General features: G+C 34.2%; 1 protein-coding gene across 7 annotated transcripts in view; it reads right to left on the reverse strand.

Annotated features, from left to right (window-relative positions):
• Positions 1-2,289: 2,289 nt before the first annotated feature.
• The window catches only part of STAG2 (STAG2 cohesin complex component), a 75,174-nt gene continuing 56,825 nt past the window's right edge, over positions 2,290-20,638 (reverse strand). For 3 of the 7 annotated variants that reach the window (XM_084534011.1, XM_084534012.1, XM_084534013.1), the window contains 15 exons: positions 20,289-20,359; positions 19,855-19,942; positions 19,675-19,755; positions 17,206-17,298; positions 14,421-14,595; positions 13,859-13,998; positions 12,652-12,753; positions 10,669-10,817; positions 9,998-10,126; positions 9,443-9,648; positions 8,837-9,026; positions 8,640-8,753; positions 7,443-7,569; positions 7,033-7,110; positions 2,290-6,363 (listed from right to left, as the gene is read on the reverse strand). In XM_084534011.1, coding sequence (XP_084390137.1) covers positions 6,169-6,363; positions 7,033-7,110; positions 7,443-7,569; positions 8,640-8,753; positions 8,837-9,026; positions 9,443-9,648; positions 9,998-10,126; positions 10,669-10,817; positions 12,652-12,753; positions 13,859-13,998; positions 14,421-14,595; positions 17,206-17,298; positions 19,675-19,755; positions 19,855-19,942; positions 20,289-20,359 — 1,938 coding nt within the window. In that variant the 3' untranslated portion in view covers positions 2,290-6,168. The other 4 variants (XM_084534014.1, XM_084534015.1, XM_084534016.1 and 1 more) reach the window with 4 other exon arrangements.

Here is a 20,638-nt window from a genome sequence, read left to right on the forward strand (position 1 = left end):
CTCTTAAAAGTTCAAATGTCTTTTTTTTTTTTTTTTTTTTTTTTAAGACAGAAATAATTAATATTAGCAAAATATCATGGGCTTTCCCTTCTTTTCCAAATAAAATACACTCTGAAATTCTTTAGCAGGAACTACACACTTTTGGGAAGCATGATTACATTACAAAGAAGTGTACATATTCTCTAAAATAATAAAAAAGCTTTACTGTGGGGTTCTGTCAGACAACTACCAAAACTCTCACAAGCTTTGGATCATTTTGGGTGCGCAGTTTATAACTTATCACTGTATTGCTACTATGATATCCATCTATAAAATCGGGCAGTAGCAACAAAAAACAGAACAATAAAGCAGTTGAAGACAGGAAGGAAAATGACACACTATTGACTTGTATTGGGGGGGGGGGGGGGGGAGGGGGGGGGGTGTGTGTGTGTTTTAATAGAAACTTTTTTTTATTGATGTCCTATGTTACTTTGTTTTTCAAGACTTTAACATCTTTCTCCTCTAAAGGCAGGACCCCTTTCGAATGCCAATAAATACCAGAAATTAAACAATCTCAGTACTATAGACCACTTACAGTAATGTACAATGATGTAATGAAATGTAATTTCAGTATCATAAGTTGTATTTCAGTATCATAAATTGATTAAAGCTAAAGCAGTCAAAACATTTAAACAGGAATTAGTATATATTTTTAAGGAACCGACCAATTTGTATTTTAGTGAAGAATTCTGAAAAAATAACAGGCTTGACAAAAGCTTCAAAGGAACTAGCCCATGACATTATGCAGGCCAAAAAAAGAAAAAAAATAAAAAATCAAGTGGCTATAGGTTGAAAAGCAGCAAAAACACTATCATCAATTGAACCATCTCAAGCAAATATTTTATGAGTGGGAAGTTAACAGAACTGACACCCTGAAGTTTTGTGCTAAGATGAATATACACATAAGCAATCTGGAAAACAGAGAAGATAATATATTTAAATTGGCTATTATCTAGTTAAACAGAACTTTGAGAAGAAAGGGATTTACCGGCCCTAACAAGCTATATGAATCAACAACACACCATCCAAAGGGGGAAAAAACAAAACCCAGCAGCAATCATTAGCCTCTTACATATTTTCTTTGGTTATTTAATATCAGGAAATATTTTTTTTTAAACAGAACATCTAAGGACTATTCCTTTGAATTTCATTGTGTCAAAACCTTCTCTGTGGCCTCTTTGGTAAACTAGAGGACAGCCTTTGCTTCTGTTTAAGTGTTTTTTTGTTGTTGTTTTTCTTTTTTTTTTTTTCCCCTCACATATCCTTTCAAAAATTGTATTTCTTTCATTTATGGGCAATCTGCACCAAAGGAGTCCAACTAGAACAAATTTTTACATTGAATTGTGAAGATACTTTTCTTGTGATAAAAACTAGACATACTAAAACCATTTTCCACAAGATATTATTGATCAACAAAATTTAGAGACAGGAACGAACATTTGTAGTAAGGAAATGGAAAACCCCGTCCCGAGTTGCACTAGAAAGAATTAGAAAAACTACCTGTAAGATTTTTACATGACTCCTTTAAAGGCTTGTAACAGAAAGGAGTTTTCAATATATAGCCAGAGCTGCACAGCAGCTATGGGGATGTGAGATGGGAGGCAAAGAAACTTGCCAAGATTTCCCCCCCCACCATTACCTTGCTGTTTTGCCAATTAAGCTTAGTATGCTTATCAGGTGTATGATAAAGGAATGGAAAGTAGTGTACACATTCAATGATTGCAACTGATGTTACCAAACAGCCTGATTTGACTACATACAGTACCTCCAATATCAGGATCAAAAGCAGTCTGCATAATTTCTGATAAAAGTTAAGTTATTGATACACCTTTAAAAAAGGTAACACAAAAATAATTAACCATTGATTTCTTGGCATGTAAAAGTTCTATACAAATTTTAAAAATTTTATTTGCAGGTAACTAACCTCTTGAAAAGCTCACTCTGTATTTACACTAATTCTTTTAACAGGTTTAACTCAAATTAAAGCATATTTAAAACAATCATGATTGCATAACTTTTCTACTTTAAATTATTAACCCAATTAGTGCTTTATTCACATTTTAAAAACTTGTACAATTTATTACAAATATAAAACAGTGCAGTTTTCCATACATTATCTCAACTCTGAGACAAACACTTAAAAGACATGGAAAAAGATTTTGATTTCTATAAACATAACATTTGCATTATTCATAACCCTTTCTTCACTGTCCTCCCCATCCCCGATTTAAAAAGATCAAACATACAACATACTGTAGGTTTATTTTTATTCAAAAAGTTACTGTCTCAAGACATAAATACAAATCAGAAAACAGTACAATTAGGACAATAGAATGTGGAGGACAACAGGTTAAGGTAAATATATAAAACATTTTTAGCTGGTTGAAAACAAAGCTGTAAGAACTGCTTTCACAAAGAAACACTCCTTCAAGAGTAAGAAAATCAACTTAAGTTTAAAATCATATATACAGTCCTCTCAGCAGTTCTATTAAATGCAGTGGTGTGAAAAACAATATAGGCAGTACTTTTAGACATGAGTATTTATTTATGTAAAATGAGTTAGGCAGATCTAGTTTTGAGTTTGTTGTTACCCCATGACTTAGTAAAATAATTATATTTTATCATGATCCTTTAGATAATCTATGGTTTTTGGCTACCACAGCCGAATGTTTAATTTCTGAGTCTAAAAACAGGAAGCCTTTTTGTGTTCACCCATTTGGGGAGATTCTTGTATTGCAAGCATATTAAGGCATGGAATGATTAAAATAATATACCTCAAGAACTGAGAGACAACTGACAAAAAATATACATATGTAATATAAGTTAATATTTCCTTTAAAATGATGTCTAGCTGCCTAAGCCTTGCAAAATGAGTCGATGTCAAAATGGCATAGATCCACTTTCTGTTTTAGACCAAATTTAATTTATTTGTGAATGGACACAAAATGAAGTTTAAAGCTTAGCTTTCAAAGAATATTATGGGTTGTTTATGAATTTCTATTATCCAATCTAATTTACATACAGAGGAAATGTACTGTAACCTGTTAGAAGTATCTTTAACCTGAAGACTGCTTGCAAAGACAGATAGATAAAACAATATAAAATACAAATTTAAAAATCATTTTTAAAGCATGAATTCTCATGCTCTTCTATTTTTAAACATTGTTAAACTTTCAATATATTTCTGAAACCTCATAATTTTAAGTTGGAATTTAAAAGTAAGAAAAAACTAAACAAACTGCGCAATTATAAAATCAGCACCAATTTATATATATATATAATTTTATTTAAAATTTAGATCCCTATTCCCACACTCTAATAAGCTGTATAATTTTTGTTTAGAATTTTTCTGCAAACATACTACAATAAGCTTCTTTTATTTGGAGACAAAATACAGTGGCACTACTGGAAGGAATTTCACAACATTACATTTTTCTTAAAGGACAAGCAAACTTTCAGGGTTGGAAATGGGCAAGCATGACTGTTACTTTCTGGTACTTCATAGTTTCTGGACCTTTCTGAGAAGTCTAGCATGAAGTTTTTGGAATAGAAGTGTTTTAGATAAAAAAAAAAAAAAGCTGTTACAATTCTGCTTTACATATTTTTTTCATGATTAATTAATACAAACCTTCTGTTGCTGTTTGCATTTAATTGAAAATACTGACGCTCTTCTGGTTCTATCACTGTAAGAAAATCAATCCACCTATCAATTCACTTCATGGATGTAAACAGCAATCCAGCACAGCTCATGATTATTTAGTATAGCCAGCAAATGTGTAAAGAAAGGGGCTCAAATCTGTACCGAACACCTCTCAGACTGTTAGATTAAAACTAAGAGGGAATACTTCCTTATGATCTGGAAATGAACTGATAGCACATAAATAAAATATTGATTTTTCCAACAAAAAAGTGTAGCTTATCCTCAAATTGTTTACTTGTCCTTTACATTTCTTTTTTTTCAGGCAAACAAAACTGCCCCTTCAATGCACTTGATCTTGAAAGCATGTCATTCTCCTTAGAGAAAAATCTGTTCAGAATTTCACTGTATCTACCACAATTTTGTATTGAAAAACTTCCTCTTCCACTTAGAAAATGACTTCACCACTGATTTATTTGCTGCTCTGGTATTAAAACATTGACACCCCAAGAACCTAAAAAGAAAGTTAGAAATGGTGTCAATTCGTAGTCTACTACACATTTAACAAAAACAAAGCAATTAATATATGATTTAAGATTAAGACACTTCAAAATATGTTAAGGCATTGTAAGTTTTGTTTTTTTCCTCCAAACCAAATTCACCACACTTCTAATTCATGTAATAATATGAAAAGGGCTCCTCATTCATTAGAAAATGTTTTTCCACACTTGAAATTAACTAGATCCAGAAGGAATGTGTTAAAGACTGTGCTTTAATTATTTTAGATAATTGCAAAATCATTTAAAATTAGTTGCCTAACCTAGAATTCTTTGACAATGGTGATTCTATAGGCCTTAACCTGTAATCAAGTGTGCAGTTTCTAGCAACTAAGCCTGAGATAAAATACTCTATACACACACTGACTGCTGCCATGCTTGTGCTCATAAAAACAAAAGGTCATCTTGCAGCAGCAAGCCAGGACACAAACATAATGTTTTGTATAGAATACGTGATTTCTATCAGAAAGAGAACAGAAAACAAATCAAACAGTAAGCAGAAAAAAAAAAATAAAGTACTGTCCTTCAGGAGACTATGTGATTAAGTGAAGAAAAAGCTTTCCTCAAATGAAGAATCAGTTTCCATTCCCATGTGGGGACAAGCCATACGATTTTCTATGCCAATGAAAGCATGTATCATCACTGATAGGCCAAAAAGGAAGATTCCACATCTTGTGACTGTCCTACCTTTTATAGAACTCCCTAAACCAGAAAGAGACATGAGAGACTTAATTCTCCTGAATCTTAACACTGCTGTTCAATTTTATCTGTTTCCAAACCAATTTTTACTGTTCTTGGCATTAAATTCACTTCAGATGCATCATACAAATGTAGTGCACTGCCTGCCTCTGACAGTTAGTGCACTACAAAGTTGTGCCCAGCACAGCTGCCTCTGGCACCAGTAATGGACACCAAAATAAAGGATGGGCTAAAATTCTGATCATAAACTATGTGTATCTGAATAAATTTCATATATTTTGTCTACGTGTATTAGAAACAAGCGCCACAACTCCAGGAACGATGGACCTCAAACAAATTATATGAATAAAATAAAGTAACTTTACTCAAAGAAGGTTTTTTTGCATTTATGATTTGTGTGTTGGTTGGTTTATAAACATTTTAAATACCCAGTGACTTTTAGCTCTGCTTTAAGACAATTTAATGCTGTCTCTTAAATTATTAATAGAACTTTCCCACTTAGGCAGTTAAATTCATTTAGGTGGAGTTTATGCTAAGGGGCAGCTCTCTGTGATGCAGCTGTTTTCTGTATTCCTGCAGAAATCACCCTTGCCGTGTCCTTACTGGGAGAAAGGTTTGCTAGATAATGCCCCCTTCACCATACCAACTTATTTAAAGCGTGCCACTTCTCCCTCCTTGCAGAGAAACAGACTATAGCTTCTTCTCCTGGCACATGGAGGCAGGACACTGATAGTCTCTCAGAATTGACTCCAAAATCTTGCAGAGCAATGCGACTGTAACCAGCTGCCATCATGTGGTGATACTCCCAAACTGCAGCTAAGGAGTGCCTAGCAAATCCTAGGCTCACGTGGCAAGGATGGTAACAAGAATGAGAAATAAAGTAATAGGAAAGAAAACTAGCTAACAGTAAGCAGAGTGAAAAGATTCATAACTAGCTTTTTGAAACTGAAAAGCTGAAAGGTTTCTGAAAAATCAGTGAGATGCACCTGTAGAGGACCAAATTTTCAGAGTCATCAGAATAAAAATGACTGGTATTTCACAGATCAATGAACTAAAATTAAGAAAAGGAAGGAAGAACTATTTTAAAACAAAGTTAGAAAACTGGTGATATACTTTCTAGGTGTTACTTCAAGAACAGAATACACAACAGCCAGATGCACAACCTAATCTGATTCATTAGTACTAGAAACAAAGGCCTACTGGCACAAAATATATGGATTTGCATTTAAAACAGTATTAAGACTTTTTTTCTCTCTCATAACAAGAACAGATTCGCGCTGCAACAATACTGTAAAAATATGTAATCGTCTTCCAAATTCCACCAAGCTGTCCAAGATTCCCAGGAAGCCTTGTTGTACTGTCCTCTGCTGGGTTGCTGCAGCTTGTTATTTCCAGTGTAATTTTGTACCAGCTACACAAGGTCAAAAATGGCTGCATACATTACAAGTGGTTCAAGACAGAAGGAATCCCTCATGCAGTTTTTTAAAAGAGAATAGAGACTGCAGATTTATGAAGTCGGATAAAAAGGGCAACTGCAAGCAGAAACTACAGACTTCGGATGTTTTGGACCTAAAACTATATATGGAAAGAAAAAATACCTCTCATCTCTATAAACATAGATCTGTATTGTCTCTATGATCTATATTCTCTATTATCTTACTTATAAATAAAAGTTAATATGGAAATTTATAAAAAAACAAATCATCCAACACTGACAATCGGTAATGTCACTAGAATCAACTGAGTTCATCACAACAGGAAACTTGCTTTAATATAGTGTATGCACAGATTTTTATTTTATTTTTATGCTCTTTGCTACCAACGTCCGCAATGCTCTTTTCCATACTAGAAGTGTACCTTCTCAGATTTAAAGGCTTTTGATTTTTACATAACTACATGTAAATATTAAGAACAAAAACCCCTGTAAATTTGCAAAGAACATCAACTATCTTAGAATTTATAAAGCTGAATTACAGCATAAAGCATTTCATTGACTCAGTCTGCCATAATGGGCTACTCAAGACAGCCTAAAGATTGCATTCTTTCCATTTAAAATTTGAAGTAAGACTGATTATTTTCCTCTTACGTACGTTAACCTACCGATTCATCCATGATTGAAGCAGGGTCAAAGAAATCTGGTTTTAGTTCCGTTCTTTCTCTCCTGTTCTTTGACGGTGGCTACAAAAAGCAAGCAAATAAACACATTAATAGTAATTTCAGAACAGACACATTGAAATTTTAAACTATAATAAATGAAGCTGAAGTTTCAAGGGATAAGAATTTATGGGACACATATTTTCATACATCCTTATTGAAGCACGTTTGTCTTTAGTATGGCACTTTGGAAAAAAAAGATATATGTATATACGTAGTGGCACAGCCATTTAAGAATGTAGAGATCAACATGAATTGTTTTCTGTTTCACCGAAAGGAAAAATTGATTCAAATATCCTACTTGAAAGCAGCAATACAAACCCAAAATTGACTGAAAGGACAAGGAAGTTTCTTACTAGGTCTATGTCCATGGTGTCAAAATCCATGCCTTCATTGAGATCTTCAATTCGCCCTTCTGATGACATCATCACGTCTTCAACAATTGGCTCTTCATCATCTTCCATTAGACTTGTGCCACGCCGACTGAATTTGAAAAAAAAAAAAAAAAAAAAAAAAGCGCATATTATTTAGCACTAGATCAAGTTACGTTTTATCTGAATATTTAACAAATTTATGTTCACTAATGAACTGCCAACAAATGATAGTTCCATTACACAGAAATTAAATAATTCAATAAATGTGTTAACTACTATTAAAAGAAGTATTCGATGAGCTAGAATATTCTAAGAGAGTAGGGGAGAATGACTTAATCAACTTAAGGAACTTTGTGGGACTTCTCCTAATTGGTATTCTGAGGTGCTGTAGGAACTGATAGGCAGATAAAAACTACACCCAATCCAATGATTTCCATGAAAATATTCATGCCCTACATAGAAAGGTCATAGGTTTGCCACCTAAATAGAATATGGATTTTAGTTTTTCTTGCCTGCCTTATGACAAGGCAACTAGGAGTGTCTGTTTGGGTTGAGAAGTTCTACATAAGCTTTTCATGACAATCAACATACACAACTGGACATCCAGTACTACAGGATTCATCTCAATTTTGATGTTAATTTTAGGTTAGACAAAACCCTTATTGATCACAGAAATGCTGAAGACAGCAGTTTCTTTAAAATGAGTATATATTTTTTTAAATAAAAAAGATCCTGAAATCTAAACTCAGAAGTAAAAGGAGAATGAAACAGTAAAAATAAACTTCTGAGCTTAAACTTCACTTCACACATGGAACACCTACTTTTAAAGTAATTTTAATGTTCTTTTCTAAAAAGGATTCTGCAGTTGAGAATACATAATAAAGGTGCTTTGCATGTTGCACTGACTATATGTATCTGCCACAGACAGCAGTTGGTTCAACACACCCAGTTCTCTTTATTACAAAGCTCACTACTGCTAATTTTTCTTAAGTTAAAAAATAAGACAGAAATCAGATAACGTGAATATATTATGCTAAATGCATCAGCATGCACTTTCACAAAAAAATAATACTACCGAAGAATTAGAACATGTATCCCTCTTAAAAAATATAGGAATAGTATTGCATTTAACATATGCTTCCCAATCCCTCCCCGTAGTAACATTTCACTCTCACTCACATAGCATGTTGCAAGTTGGTTCTCAGCTTGACGTAGTTCATCGCTGCCCTCTCCTGTTGTTGTCGTGCGGCTTCTTCCTGTTGCCTTTGAGCCAACATCCACGTTACTTGCGTGCTTAAAAAGACCATTATTCTATTTTAAACATGAACTGTTTTTGTGTATGAACTAGCACAATGCAGACCTACTCATTTACGTACTTGTAATCAAGCGGAGCTTGGTGGTGTTCAGGCTGCATAGGATAGACACCCATATAACTCTCTTCAGGTCGCAATCTCTTGGGCTCCCTCATTATTGTGGAAGTAAGTTGAGGTGTCTGCATCATGACTGGTGTGTGCATTGTTTGCTCCCTGTTCATCCACATACTGTCACTACTGCTGCTTTCTTCAGCTAGAAGAAAACACTGGGTATTAAGAAACTTTTTCAAACTAGTCTAAAATTGAATGTTTAAACAATTTAAACAAATGTACTTCCTGAGAATCAGTTTTACTTTTCACCACAAATTCTTACATGTGACCCCCAAAAGGCCTTAATTCGTAACCACTGGCTAGACTATTTAAAATGCTTTTATTTTCTGTAAGTTAGCACAGTGTAGTGCCCATTACTTCCTTTTGTGCCTCAGTGGTACATTATTCAGACTCCTCGGATGAACAGTTTTTCCACTAAACACAGCCATGCACACAAAGTTATCCTATCTAAAGATATACATTAAAGCACACAAATTCTCTCAAGCTAAGAAATAGGGATCAACAAATGTAGCTTCTGAGTATCTACTCTAGTAAGTTTTAAAATGAGAGAAGTTCTACCTTCAGGTACTTTCCGTTTCCCTGTTGCTGGCTTTGTTTTCTTATTTCTTACTGTAGATCCTCGACTGCTGATTCCACTAATTACTGACATTGTATCATCATCCCCACCAGCTAATAAAGAGTTTCGGTAGGACATGAGAGGAAGCCACACATCTTCTCTTCGTAGAGACATCTGGAAGGTCATAAACTTCTCCAAGTACACGTACCTTTAAATGGAAGAAAAAAAATTAGAAAGATGCAAGACATCTGTAACATGATGTTAACATGTCAAGATAAATAACTATTCAATATAACACCCAAAGCTCCCCACCTAGTTAACAAAACCAACCGATAACAAATTCAGAATATGATTTCTGTTCATTCACCATAGAATGAGGAAACAAGGATGAATACAATTTACCCTTTATGACTATGCTTGACTACATCACTGTAAAGTTATATTTAAGTGCCAGAGATTCCATTCTGGGTGAATGTAATACACATACATACATATTCAAATAGATATTAACATCATTAATATTTGTAATGAAAAGAAAATGTAAAGAAAATACTTACACTGTTCTTTTGTCTTGTCTGAGAAGTTTGGAGGAAAACTCACTCAGAATATCAAGAAATGCCAAATTTAATGGTGGGTGGCTCTCACCTTGTGGATTAGGCTCCTTAAATGCAAATTCTATGCCATCCCTAAGGAAAAGTTAAAAATTCATTTACGTAAGGCATAAACTAAGGAAAAAGTTATCAGCACTAGAAGCTATCAAAACTAAACACCTTTCCCCTATTTCAAGGGAGCAACCATTCAGTGTTTCCATGTCCTAGCAAAAAAGTGTTCAAATTATGAATGAATTGTGTTCATGGACACACTTTTTATCCTAATGTTTCTAACTCATGTTTCAAGTTTTCTGCAGGTGGCAAAGATCGTAATTAAATGGATCTGTTCTTACTGTTATGTACATTAAAATGCTTTTTTATGGTGACAGCATCAACACTGCTTATCATTTACAGGCTTATACAATGATGCTAAAGAAAAACATGATTTAACATTTGGGTTTAATTCAGGAACAAAGACACGGTCACCTCCTAACTTATAAATGGGTTATAACTAAAATGAATTTCTTTAGTGCTGATGCAGTTTATATTAAACTAGTTTTGAAAGACTGAAAAGACATTTTAATGATGTTAGTCGAGAAGTGCTACAAAAATAGCAGTAACACAAAGCACACAATTACTTGTGTAACATAGCAATAGCTTCTCTTGTTTTCAACTGATCCAGTCCAAACGTTAAAGCAAAACGTCGAGCAAGTTCCTTTATGCCACTGAATGTCGGTGATGATCTATCAAAATTATAACCATTTTCTTGAATCATTTCATTGAAAAGCTGTATGAAATGAAAAAAAAAAAAAAAGATTTTCATTTATTAAAAGATCATGACAAATTTTAGACCAAACAGCACATAATTCAGTTTCAGCAAAATGTGTTTTACAGCTTTATTTCTTAAATCAACAATCCAAAATGATACAAGTTTATGATCAGGAAGTTAAAGCTACTCTTGAAGGGTCTGTATGTTTAAGCTTGGACAATATGTACACTTCAAGGAATGCGTCAAACTATGTTGGACTACAGATTTCAGCACTTCCTTAAGTGGGATGTCCCAGAGTTGAGAATACTGAAAATGAGTAAGATTCCCTGATGTGTACACTAACAGAGAAAAAATAAATGCAGTAAATTCTCACCTGGTCTTTATTATTACAGTTTGCCAAACTACTACTCCTATATAACTAATTTTGTTATATTTGTATTTGGAAAATACACAAAAGAAATTCTAAAATGGAAACATGTCTTCAGGGAAGTTGCCAAAGCCACCAGAAGCTCTGCCACTGAGGATCAAAATCAACTCTTTATCAACAGCCAGCAAACTTGAATGCTCTGAACTTTATAATCTTTTTTTTTTAGATCAGTTATTTCAACACCCTACTCAATTTGTCTGTAATTCTCTTCAACAGATTATTTTTCTATTATCTTCTAGTTTTGTGCAATACACGCATCCTTCCCCCACCCATGTAACAGAATAAACCAAAACCAGGTTCAGTCAGGCTATACACATTAACTTGCATTTATAGACACACTTTGGCCCACAGCTGCATCCTTCCTTTTAAGCTGGTGCAGCTCACTCCAACTTAGTTAATCCCTTTATCCCTTGTTACTTCTAGTATTCCTTGTCTGCTTGGTTTCTGTTTTTAGTTTTCATAGAAACATGCTAGTTCACGTTTAAATTTAAGGAGATTTGGCTTTCACGTGTGCCCCTCTTCCCCCATTGGTCGTGGTTTGTTTGTTTTTGGATATTTATCAATACTTGGGTCCCCTTGTGTTACTATTCTTGTAGTTTTATTAGGCTTATGTAACTGCCTTCCTATTACGTGCGCAATTTCACATATTACATCCATTTTCTGTCTGCCCTTTAAAATATATGGGGCAGGCTGTTCATGAGACAGAAAAGATTAACAAGGACAGAATTTTCCTGGCATCACAAATACTTGCAAACTCTAGTGAAAAGTCAGCAGAATCAGTAAAAGGAGACCCTAGCCTTCAGCTGCATATTTTGTGCTGCAGTTCCATCAGCTAGTTAATGTCACACTGCTATCAAAAGGAAAGGTATCATCCTCCTCTTGTACTTGCAATAATATCCAGATGGATAAACCGTCTTAGGGGCTTCACTAAGGATTTTTTCTGGTTAGTTCACAACCAGATCCATGTAAGCTGTATGAACTCCAGTACTGACATAAAGGGGTGGAGAGAGAGGACAAATTGAGATACATTTTCCTTTCAACAGTAGCACACATCTATGTTAAATTGAAGTGGTTTGCAGAGATGTGCTTTACTGGTCTGATTCTCCTCAATCCTGTAAGATTTATGCAGATGGCTCATGTGAGCAGACAAATCCAACTCCTGACTGAATTCATAAGGTCTGCACACAGACAAGCTCATTTACTGAAGAGAGCACTAAAATATTTTAATTTCAAAGATAGGTGAAGCAACTACCAAACATTCAGAAATACTGAAAAACAAACTCACAACTGGTCTAAGTAATTGTTTGTTTTCAAACCTACCTTCCATAAGAGCTTTTTCATTAATACCTCACACTAGCTATTAAACAACAGCACATGATATACTGCATGGAACTTCATGCTTAGAAGACTGTAAATCATTCTTACCTGTTGCAAGCTAAGAATAAGTGTTTTAGCACACTGGATTTTGTCTATCTGTCTTGTTTTACTCATTGTTTCTTTAATAATATCACCATAGTCGTTGTAGTACTAGGAAAAATCCAAACAAAGTAGGTTAACTTTCCATTTTAGTTGAAAACATAACTATCGAATTCTTCAGAAAATTACATCTATGTTATGATACTTGAAAGAAAAAATCAGACACACTGAAAAGAAAAAACTGACAATGCTTATGCTTACACCATCAAAATTGTATCCTAAAATACTTCAAAAAACAGTATTTCCATTTATTTTCCTTCTTGTTTAATGTCATCAATATTACTTTAGAGGCAGAACGAGCTATTTATCTTGAAGGCCCTGACACACTTATTAATAGCACATATTCACCCCTTCAGGGTACAAGATTAGAATCTAATCTCTGATGGGGAGTTTTCTATTTTCTGTTTAAACTAAGCTCTTATGGACAACTTCATAATCATAATTTTTCCAATGGAGACAGCTGCCAGTTCAGTTTCAAAAGTAGTTGAAGTTTAATACAGTACTAAGTAGTTATTTAGTGATTCAGAATATAAATAAAGGGCACTCATACAAAAGCAGGCTGCCTGAATTTTTATTTTTATTTTTTAAATGTAATCATCAAGAAGCAAGTTTTTAACATGTTCACAAAATGAACTCATTATTGTGCAGCTGTGAATCCCAGGTGGCAAGGGATTTTATATTTAACAAAACTAGCAGCAGATACAAGGAACATGTTTTTTTCTAGGAGAAATGAAGGAAACTTGCAAAACAATTTTCTTCTCTTCTACAAAACTTAAGCTGAAATTATTTGATAAGGCTAGATGCCAAGTCAACCTGTGTGAGATTTCTTAAAAAGCCTGAAACTTAAAGCTGAGGTGAAAATATACCATCAACCAGATATCCTTAAGAAAATAAAGTTATTAGAAACAAAGTAAAAACAATTATCAGGTTTTCTTCCTGCTCCCCCACTATACAGGAACTGTGAAACCCTCTCAGCTATTTTCCCCCCTCTTATGGAGAGAGAACTTTAACAGCCCTTCTGCTGATACAGAGTTTTGTAGGCTTCATATTTCAAATCAGCTATCTCACAAGGAACAAAATAAATAACAATAAAAAAATCCACAGCTACTGTATTCTAATGCTTCTACTAAGTATAACCACTAGCCTTCTGACTTACCTTCATATATTGCTTGAAAATGTCTGCAGCAGTATTCATTTCCACCACAGTATATACAATGAGTTTACAGAAAGCTGCAAGTAGATTTCTTCTTTTGTGCAATGCTTCAATTTTGCTAGCTTCATCATCCTGCTGTCCATCTGCAATGAGTATGGAAGATGAAAACTGTCGGGTTTAAACACTTCAAGTTTAAGTATTGTATACAATGATGTGGGCTAGTGGTCAGGGTTTAGAAAAATGAAATTTCAATTCTGACAGCAATGCACTTTATTGACCACTGACAAGTCTCTCTTCCTGAGATATATAATATTTGTGCCTATGAAAACAAACCTTCATCATAATTACCCTACATTTCCCCAAACCATAAAGGGCTTTAAGTGGCCGCTGACATTAAAAAAAAAAAAAAAAAAAAAAAAAACCAACCACAAACCTACCTCTTTGCTCATGCACATTTCTCATTGCTAGAAGGGAAAAAAAAAATAAAGGCACAAAATACCACAGGCAAACAAATGTATTAGCTAGAAGGCAAACAACATAAAATAAACGTAAGTTTTGCACAAACCTGCACTATTATTATCATCATCCTGATCAATGAAGACATGATCTAAAATAAAACTGAGTAGTTCAGATTGTAATGAAGAATCAGGAGTGTAAACAAGAGGTTCCAACATATCACGTCCTCCTGTCATAATCTGATGGCTGAAGATCATCAACACGTCACACAGAATTGTGAAAGCCTATTAAAAAGAAGCCTTAATAAATATTTGCTTGGTAACTGGATTTTAATTTATTTAAATACAGAATGACATTTTCACTGAGCTAAGTATTTAAAGCCCAATGTATGATGGTGCCTCTTAAGTCCTAATCAACACGACAGGCCAACTGGAACTTAAAATGTGAATAGCTTCTTACATAAGGTTGCTGTATGACTCTCTAAATAAAAATGCTGCACAAATGTAGCCAACTAAATATAAAAAATATTTTAAGAATGAAACACGAAGAGCATGAAACTCTCAAATTCTGCTTGAAGGATGCCACATGAAGATACTAGAGAACTCTGCAGTCACCAGCCATAGAACATTCCACTTTTTTAATTGTTTTGATCACATCTGGAAAACACATAGCATGGCTGAGGATATTCAATCCCTTCAGATCCTAAGGTCTGTCTTGCTCCCAAAAAACCAACCACCTCTTCACTATGCTGGCAAACACGTCTACATCAGATTTCAATGACATCAGATTTCAATGTCTGTACTACAACCACAAGAAGTCTGAATACAACAGTACCTAGACATTCTTTAAACTAACTGGACAATACATTGCTTAATGCTGCACCTCATCGTTTTCACTGTAATCTCTTGGTAGTATTTACGAATTTTAGGGTATTTAAGTATTTTAGTGTAAACATCAGTTCTCAAACTCCTCAAAGGAAATGCTATCATTTTCATGGTCATGGAAATACATACGCTCCTCTTGAAGTAACCTTCCAGCAGATTAGAATGGGAAAACACCTATGTGCCCTACGTGACTGAGGCAATTTGTTTCTAGGGCACACGCCTGAAACTAAGAGTAGATTTTTGAATAGACCTATTCAGAGCTTCAGTGATTTTTGTCATACTTTCAAACATTGCACCTTATGACTTTGATACTAATTAACTCTCAGACTTAAAACATGCTTAAGCAGTTCAAGGAAGAACTTATAACAAGATTCTTGTTATAGCAAGAGTTGCAAAACCTGCAATTGTATGACTAAGTGGACTAGATATTCAACTACAAGCTCAAGGTTCTTTTTTTAATCACCTTTTATAGCAAAAACACTCCTGGGCTTTCTATTTGTTTAAGTTAAAAGTACACCTATAGAAGATAGTTTGGTCCTTCTTCATAGAGAAATGCTAGACTTTTTTTTTGTTTTTAATCTTGTTTTAGCATTCTAAAGGTTTTTATGGCATTTACTTTGAATTAATCCTGCCATCAGTTACCAGTGCTCTTCAGTGGATCCTGAAATCCATACAAATGTCCTGGCTGAAGGACTATTTCAACACAGACTGGAAGAGACCCAGCCCCTACAGCTGACACAGTTACCCTCAGAACTCAAGGCAAGCATTTCCCAAGATATCTCAGTTCAAAAAGCAAGAAAAAAAATCCCAAAACCTTCATGCCTGTATTTGCTTTAAAAAAGCCAGGACTTGTGTCTCCTACCTGAGATACCAGGCATTCCTGACATGGACTAAATGCCTATATATTTTACGTTTGAATTATCTAAGGACTTGGTTTCAGCTAAAACTCTCAGCCACAAGGAACAACTACATGAGGGACTGACTACAAAATTGGTAAGACGAATAGGTCATCAGAATGCAATTCACTGGAACTCTAGTCAAATCTGAAGCTTTACTCAATGCCCTAACTACTTAGATCTGAAGCTCCAATCACAACCTGAGCAGTACATCACTGCTGAGGCTTCCAAGCACTTGCTAGAGTAGTCTCCAAGCACCTCAAACCAATGCTGTTAACAATTCACCAGTGTGTATGTGTACTGAAAGGCAACCAAGAAAAATGAATGCCTCTTCCCAACAATGAAATCCCTCAGGTTACAGTGCATATATGTGTTTTCATTAACACACACACACACACACACTAACTACTCATCTTTTTTCTTGATCCAGAGATGCACAAAATCCTAGGGTTCTGAAGTGAGGAACATACTCTGTATGCAGCAACATACCAAAAAGGAAGAGTAAAATTGACCATGTATGTCCCCATGTGTTTACAACAATGGGAGAGGAAGGTTGTTTTCTTCATGGGTCTTGAGTGCTTTGTTACATATATATAATAGTGGAAACCTGGCAATGTAAAAGCACTCTGAAAAATAAATAACCTGCATCTTCTATATAACTGTTCCCATCCCTTCCAACTCTGTCTACAAATCCACAAGCAGCTCCACTGGAGGTGTGTGACATGACAACTAAGAGTTTGAGATGTAACTCTCCAACCTAACATACAAGTTGTAATGCTTCTACAGTGCACCTGCCCATTGTTTAAATAAAGTAACAAGAACAATTGAAAAAAAAAAAAAAAAAAAAAAAAAAACTTCAAATCATTTATGCTGCCTAAAATTACTAGAAAGATTGAAGTTCAAATTGGTTTTGAAATCCCACCTACATTACTTAAAAGGGCACATATACAAAAACACAGTGTACACAGGAGACTCAAAGGGCATTAAGCCTAAGCATCCAAGACACTTATCCCACATCTTCACATAAACTTGAATAGTTCCCTTTTGCTAGTATTTGACACTTCTTTAGAAGTATAATATTAGAAGACTATAAGGATAAACAACAATCACTAACCTGTTCCTTAACAGCAGTGTTTACATTGGTCAGGTAGTGTTGACAGATTTGACAGAACACTCTCATCTGCTTCTTCAGACGTAGAAGATCCTCCTTTAAAGAGAAAGATTCCATGTAACTGTTCAGCTTTTCCATTTCATATTCATATACAGTGCATGCATTTTCAGAGCTATCCACCACAGACCTCATACGTAGATGCGAATCAAAGTCCACTGCATTAGTTAAATTCACTATTACAAACAAAATTAGCAAGGAGCAATTTCCTCAATTTTGTCATCCTGTGTATTACAATAGAAATGGAAGTTGGGATGAAATTGGCAGAATTATTAAAAATAAATAGTAACAACAAAAAAACAGTGCACAAAGCATTTTCTTTTTAAAATATCTGTATTTTCAGCCCTAAGTACAGATTTTAGGTAGCTGTGTAGCTAAACCAGACACAGCTACGTAGTATACTTTTATTTCACTGCTTGGAGATAAAGCAAAGCATCAGATAGGAGTTGAGGTTTTCTTCCCCTTTTCTCTAAAAAATAAGTAATTTTAAAAGTAGCTTCAAAAATTTTCAATGACTTCCAGCAAAGTAAATTACTGAGCAAATAAAATATCAAACTGATACAAAAACCATCTGCATAGCATATTTGGTGTCCTATCTTCTAGTTACTCAACAAAATATGCAAATATTCTAGTTCATGTAGAACTGGGGAAGTCCGATTACAAATTATCGTCAGGCCAGACAAAGAAATACCCCTGAGAAATGTAAAAACTATCCAAGTAATCTAAAACAAAACAAGTCTCTCCCTTCAAGAAAACAGGTAGCACACTGGTACAATGCATCATTTAATCTCAACAGGAGTCACAAAAGCAACAGCCACTTATCGGCTATGACTGTACAGAGTTTAAATATAATATGTTTTTAGAACGCTTTCACTACATACAAGGTTTTCTCTGAACATTTACCATTCAGATTGCTATACCAATCTCAAGAGAACTACACACAATAATACGTTCTTCCTTTTCTAGAGAATTATTCTTTTAAATTTAAATATATATGTATAATTAATTTGATATTTATTACTTTCAACAGCCTGTATCGTGAAGCCAATTCTCTTACTTAGTCAACCTGTTCACAGACAGCACAGGGCTAGAATTTAATTTTTGTTATGGAACAACGATCTTTAGGCACAGTACATTCCTGTCACTTCTGGTTCTGTGTGTCAAATTCTTTTGAACCTAAGTCAATGGAACTTCTGTACATACCTGGTATATATTTGGCAGCACTCAAGCAGTTAAATATAATAAAACAGGTCTAACTTCTCAACCACAACTGTAAAAGCCTTAATTTACCAAATACTATTATAATGGAGCAGGAATAGTATTAATAAAGGACTATTTTTTCCAAGTAAGTTATTTTCATTCCTGTTGGAAAGTATTACGAATTACATTTTACTGCACAATAGCTAAGTTAATCTTCATTTCTAACCTAACTTTTCAATATTTAGTTCAGCTTCTACAGTCAGGTTTGTGATAAAGTCTTAATCATTGCTACCAAAAACTCAGACTGCTGCTTCCCCTTAAAAGAATAAGCTAATAAATCTTCCAAATCCTTCACTCACATAAATAGTTCTCAATGATCTATGTATGCACTTTGTATCTGATATTCTGTTTTTAGTAATTGTTAAAAGCAAGATGATGAACTAGTTGACCAGCACGTGTTCAAGAATTTTGCATTTAGCAGAATTTCAGACTCTATGACTGAGTCAGAAAGGCCGCAATTACTCACTGAATTAATGAAGTCATAATATGATTAAAAATATAAAGAGAAGACACTATGATCTCATATAGGTGTTCTCTGTTATTAAAAAAAAAAAGCACAAGTTACATATCACACTTCTCTACTCCTATGATATATTAAAGCCCACACACCATACCCAGAAACAAAGAAAAAAAGGCAAAAATGTATACATCCTCACATTAAAACAAACTCATTGTAATAATTAATTGCTAATCTATTAATTTAAAAAAATATAATACAATTCATCGATTGCAAATTGAGTCCTTTTCCCTTCAGTAAACTATGACAGATACCTACAGCATGTTAATTCCATGGACATAAGAAACTGCAATCCCTTCTCTGAGATTTTTAAAGAAGTAAAATTAGAAAAATGACATTTGCCAGAGGTTTGTCTTCCATGATTAAAACAGATATATTCAATTACTTAAGATTCTTTCAACTTAATGTGTGTGTCAATAATAAACATAACAATTTAGGGAAATATTATGATTTAAAAGTCAAGCACTTCATTGTTAAAATGATGAATTCTGAAGAATTTCTTAGGAATGTAGCTTTCAAAAGGTATACATATAAATTTTTTTTTTTGAGTTTTAATTGATTCCATCACATTTCCTGTTTAATGACACTGCAGGTACATACAAACATTTGTTTACTAACACATCTGGAACAAGGCATACCTTCGTGGAACTGCTTTCAGTAATTTTTGCTAGCTGCCAAAGGATTACATAATGAGTGCACTGCAGTGCATGAATAACAATCTGAAATCAAAAAGAAAAAATAAATAAATTAAAAAAGGCCAATAGAAGCAACAAAAGCTATTTACTGTTGTACCTAGAGAGAAGATTTTAGCTACAAACCTGTTCTGGCATGTCTCCATTTTCGATGCCAGTTTTCAATAACTTGTAGTTGCAGCCAAACAAGTCCCATCTTGATAGGTCGTGAGCACTAGAAGCATTAGAAATGAAACAGAGATATAAAAGAAACACCACTTCTGAAATTCAATGTTAACAACTACCAAAAGCTTCACATTTTTTTTTTAAATATATATTTGTATGTGCATATATACACACACAACCCCCCCCCCAAACCAAAACAGAAGACTTCAGTTTTGTGTGTATCTCCTTATATGTTCAAGAGATGTGCCATGTTCTGCACAACACTCCACCATTCTCACTGAAACTAAGTTCCATAAAATTTTATAGCTCTAACATTTTAAAAACAAAACACAAACTACTACAAAAACAAATCATACAACACAAACCCTGACGGTTACATGCAGAAGCCTACTTACTTGTGGAAAGCAGTGATTCTCTTCAGTGTTGACAAGACCTGATAAGCATCATCTTCATCAGGTTCCTCCCCCTATTTAAAAGCCACATTGTAAGAAGTCACAAAGAAAAGGGGGGAAAAAGGGCAAAAATAACTTTATCTAAATTATTTATCAATGACATATTTGTTTTTAGAAGATGTGAAGGGGGTTGAAAGAGAAAGTAATGCATTGCATGCCCCAAACTGCTGAAAAGGCAATCAGCTTTCATATCTAGATATAACACAGCAGCACAAGGAAAAATATCGTGAGGAATGCTGGAGGAAGGAAGAATGTATTCAAGCAGCCTAGATTTCTGTGTATGATGTAAGTGT

Source organism: Aythya ferina (assembly GCF_964211825.1).
Source record: "Aythya ferina genome assembly, chromosome: 13".
NCBI classification, from domain to species: Eukaryota; Metazoa; Chordata; class Aves; order Anseriformes; family Anatidae; genus Aythya; species Aythya ferina.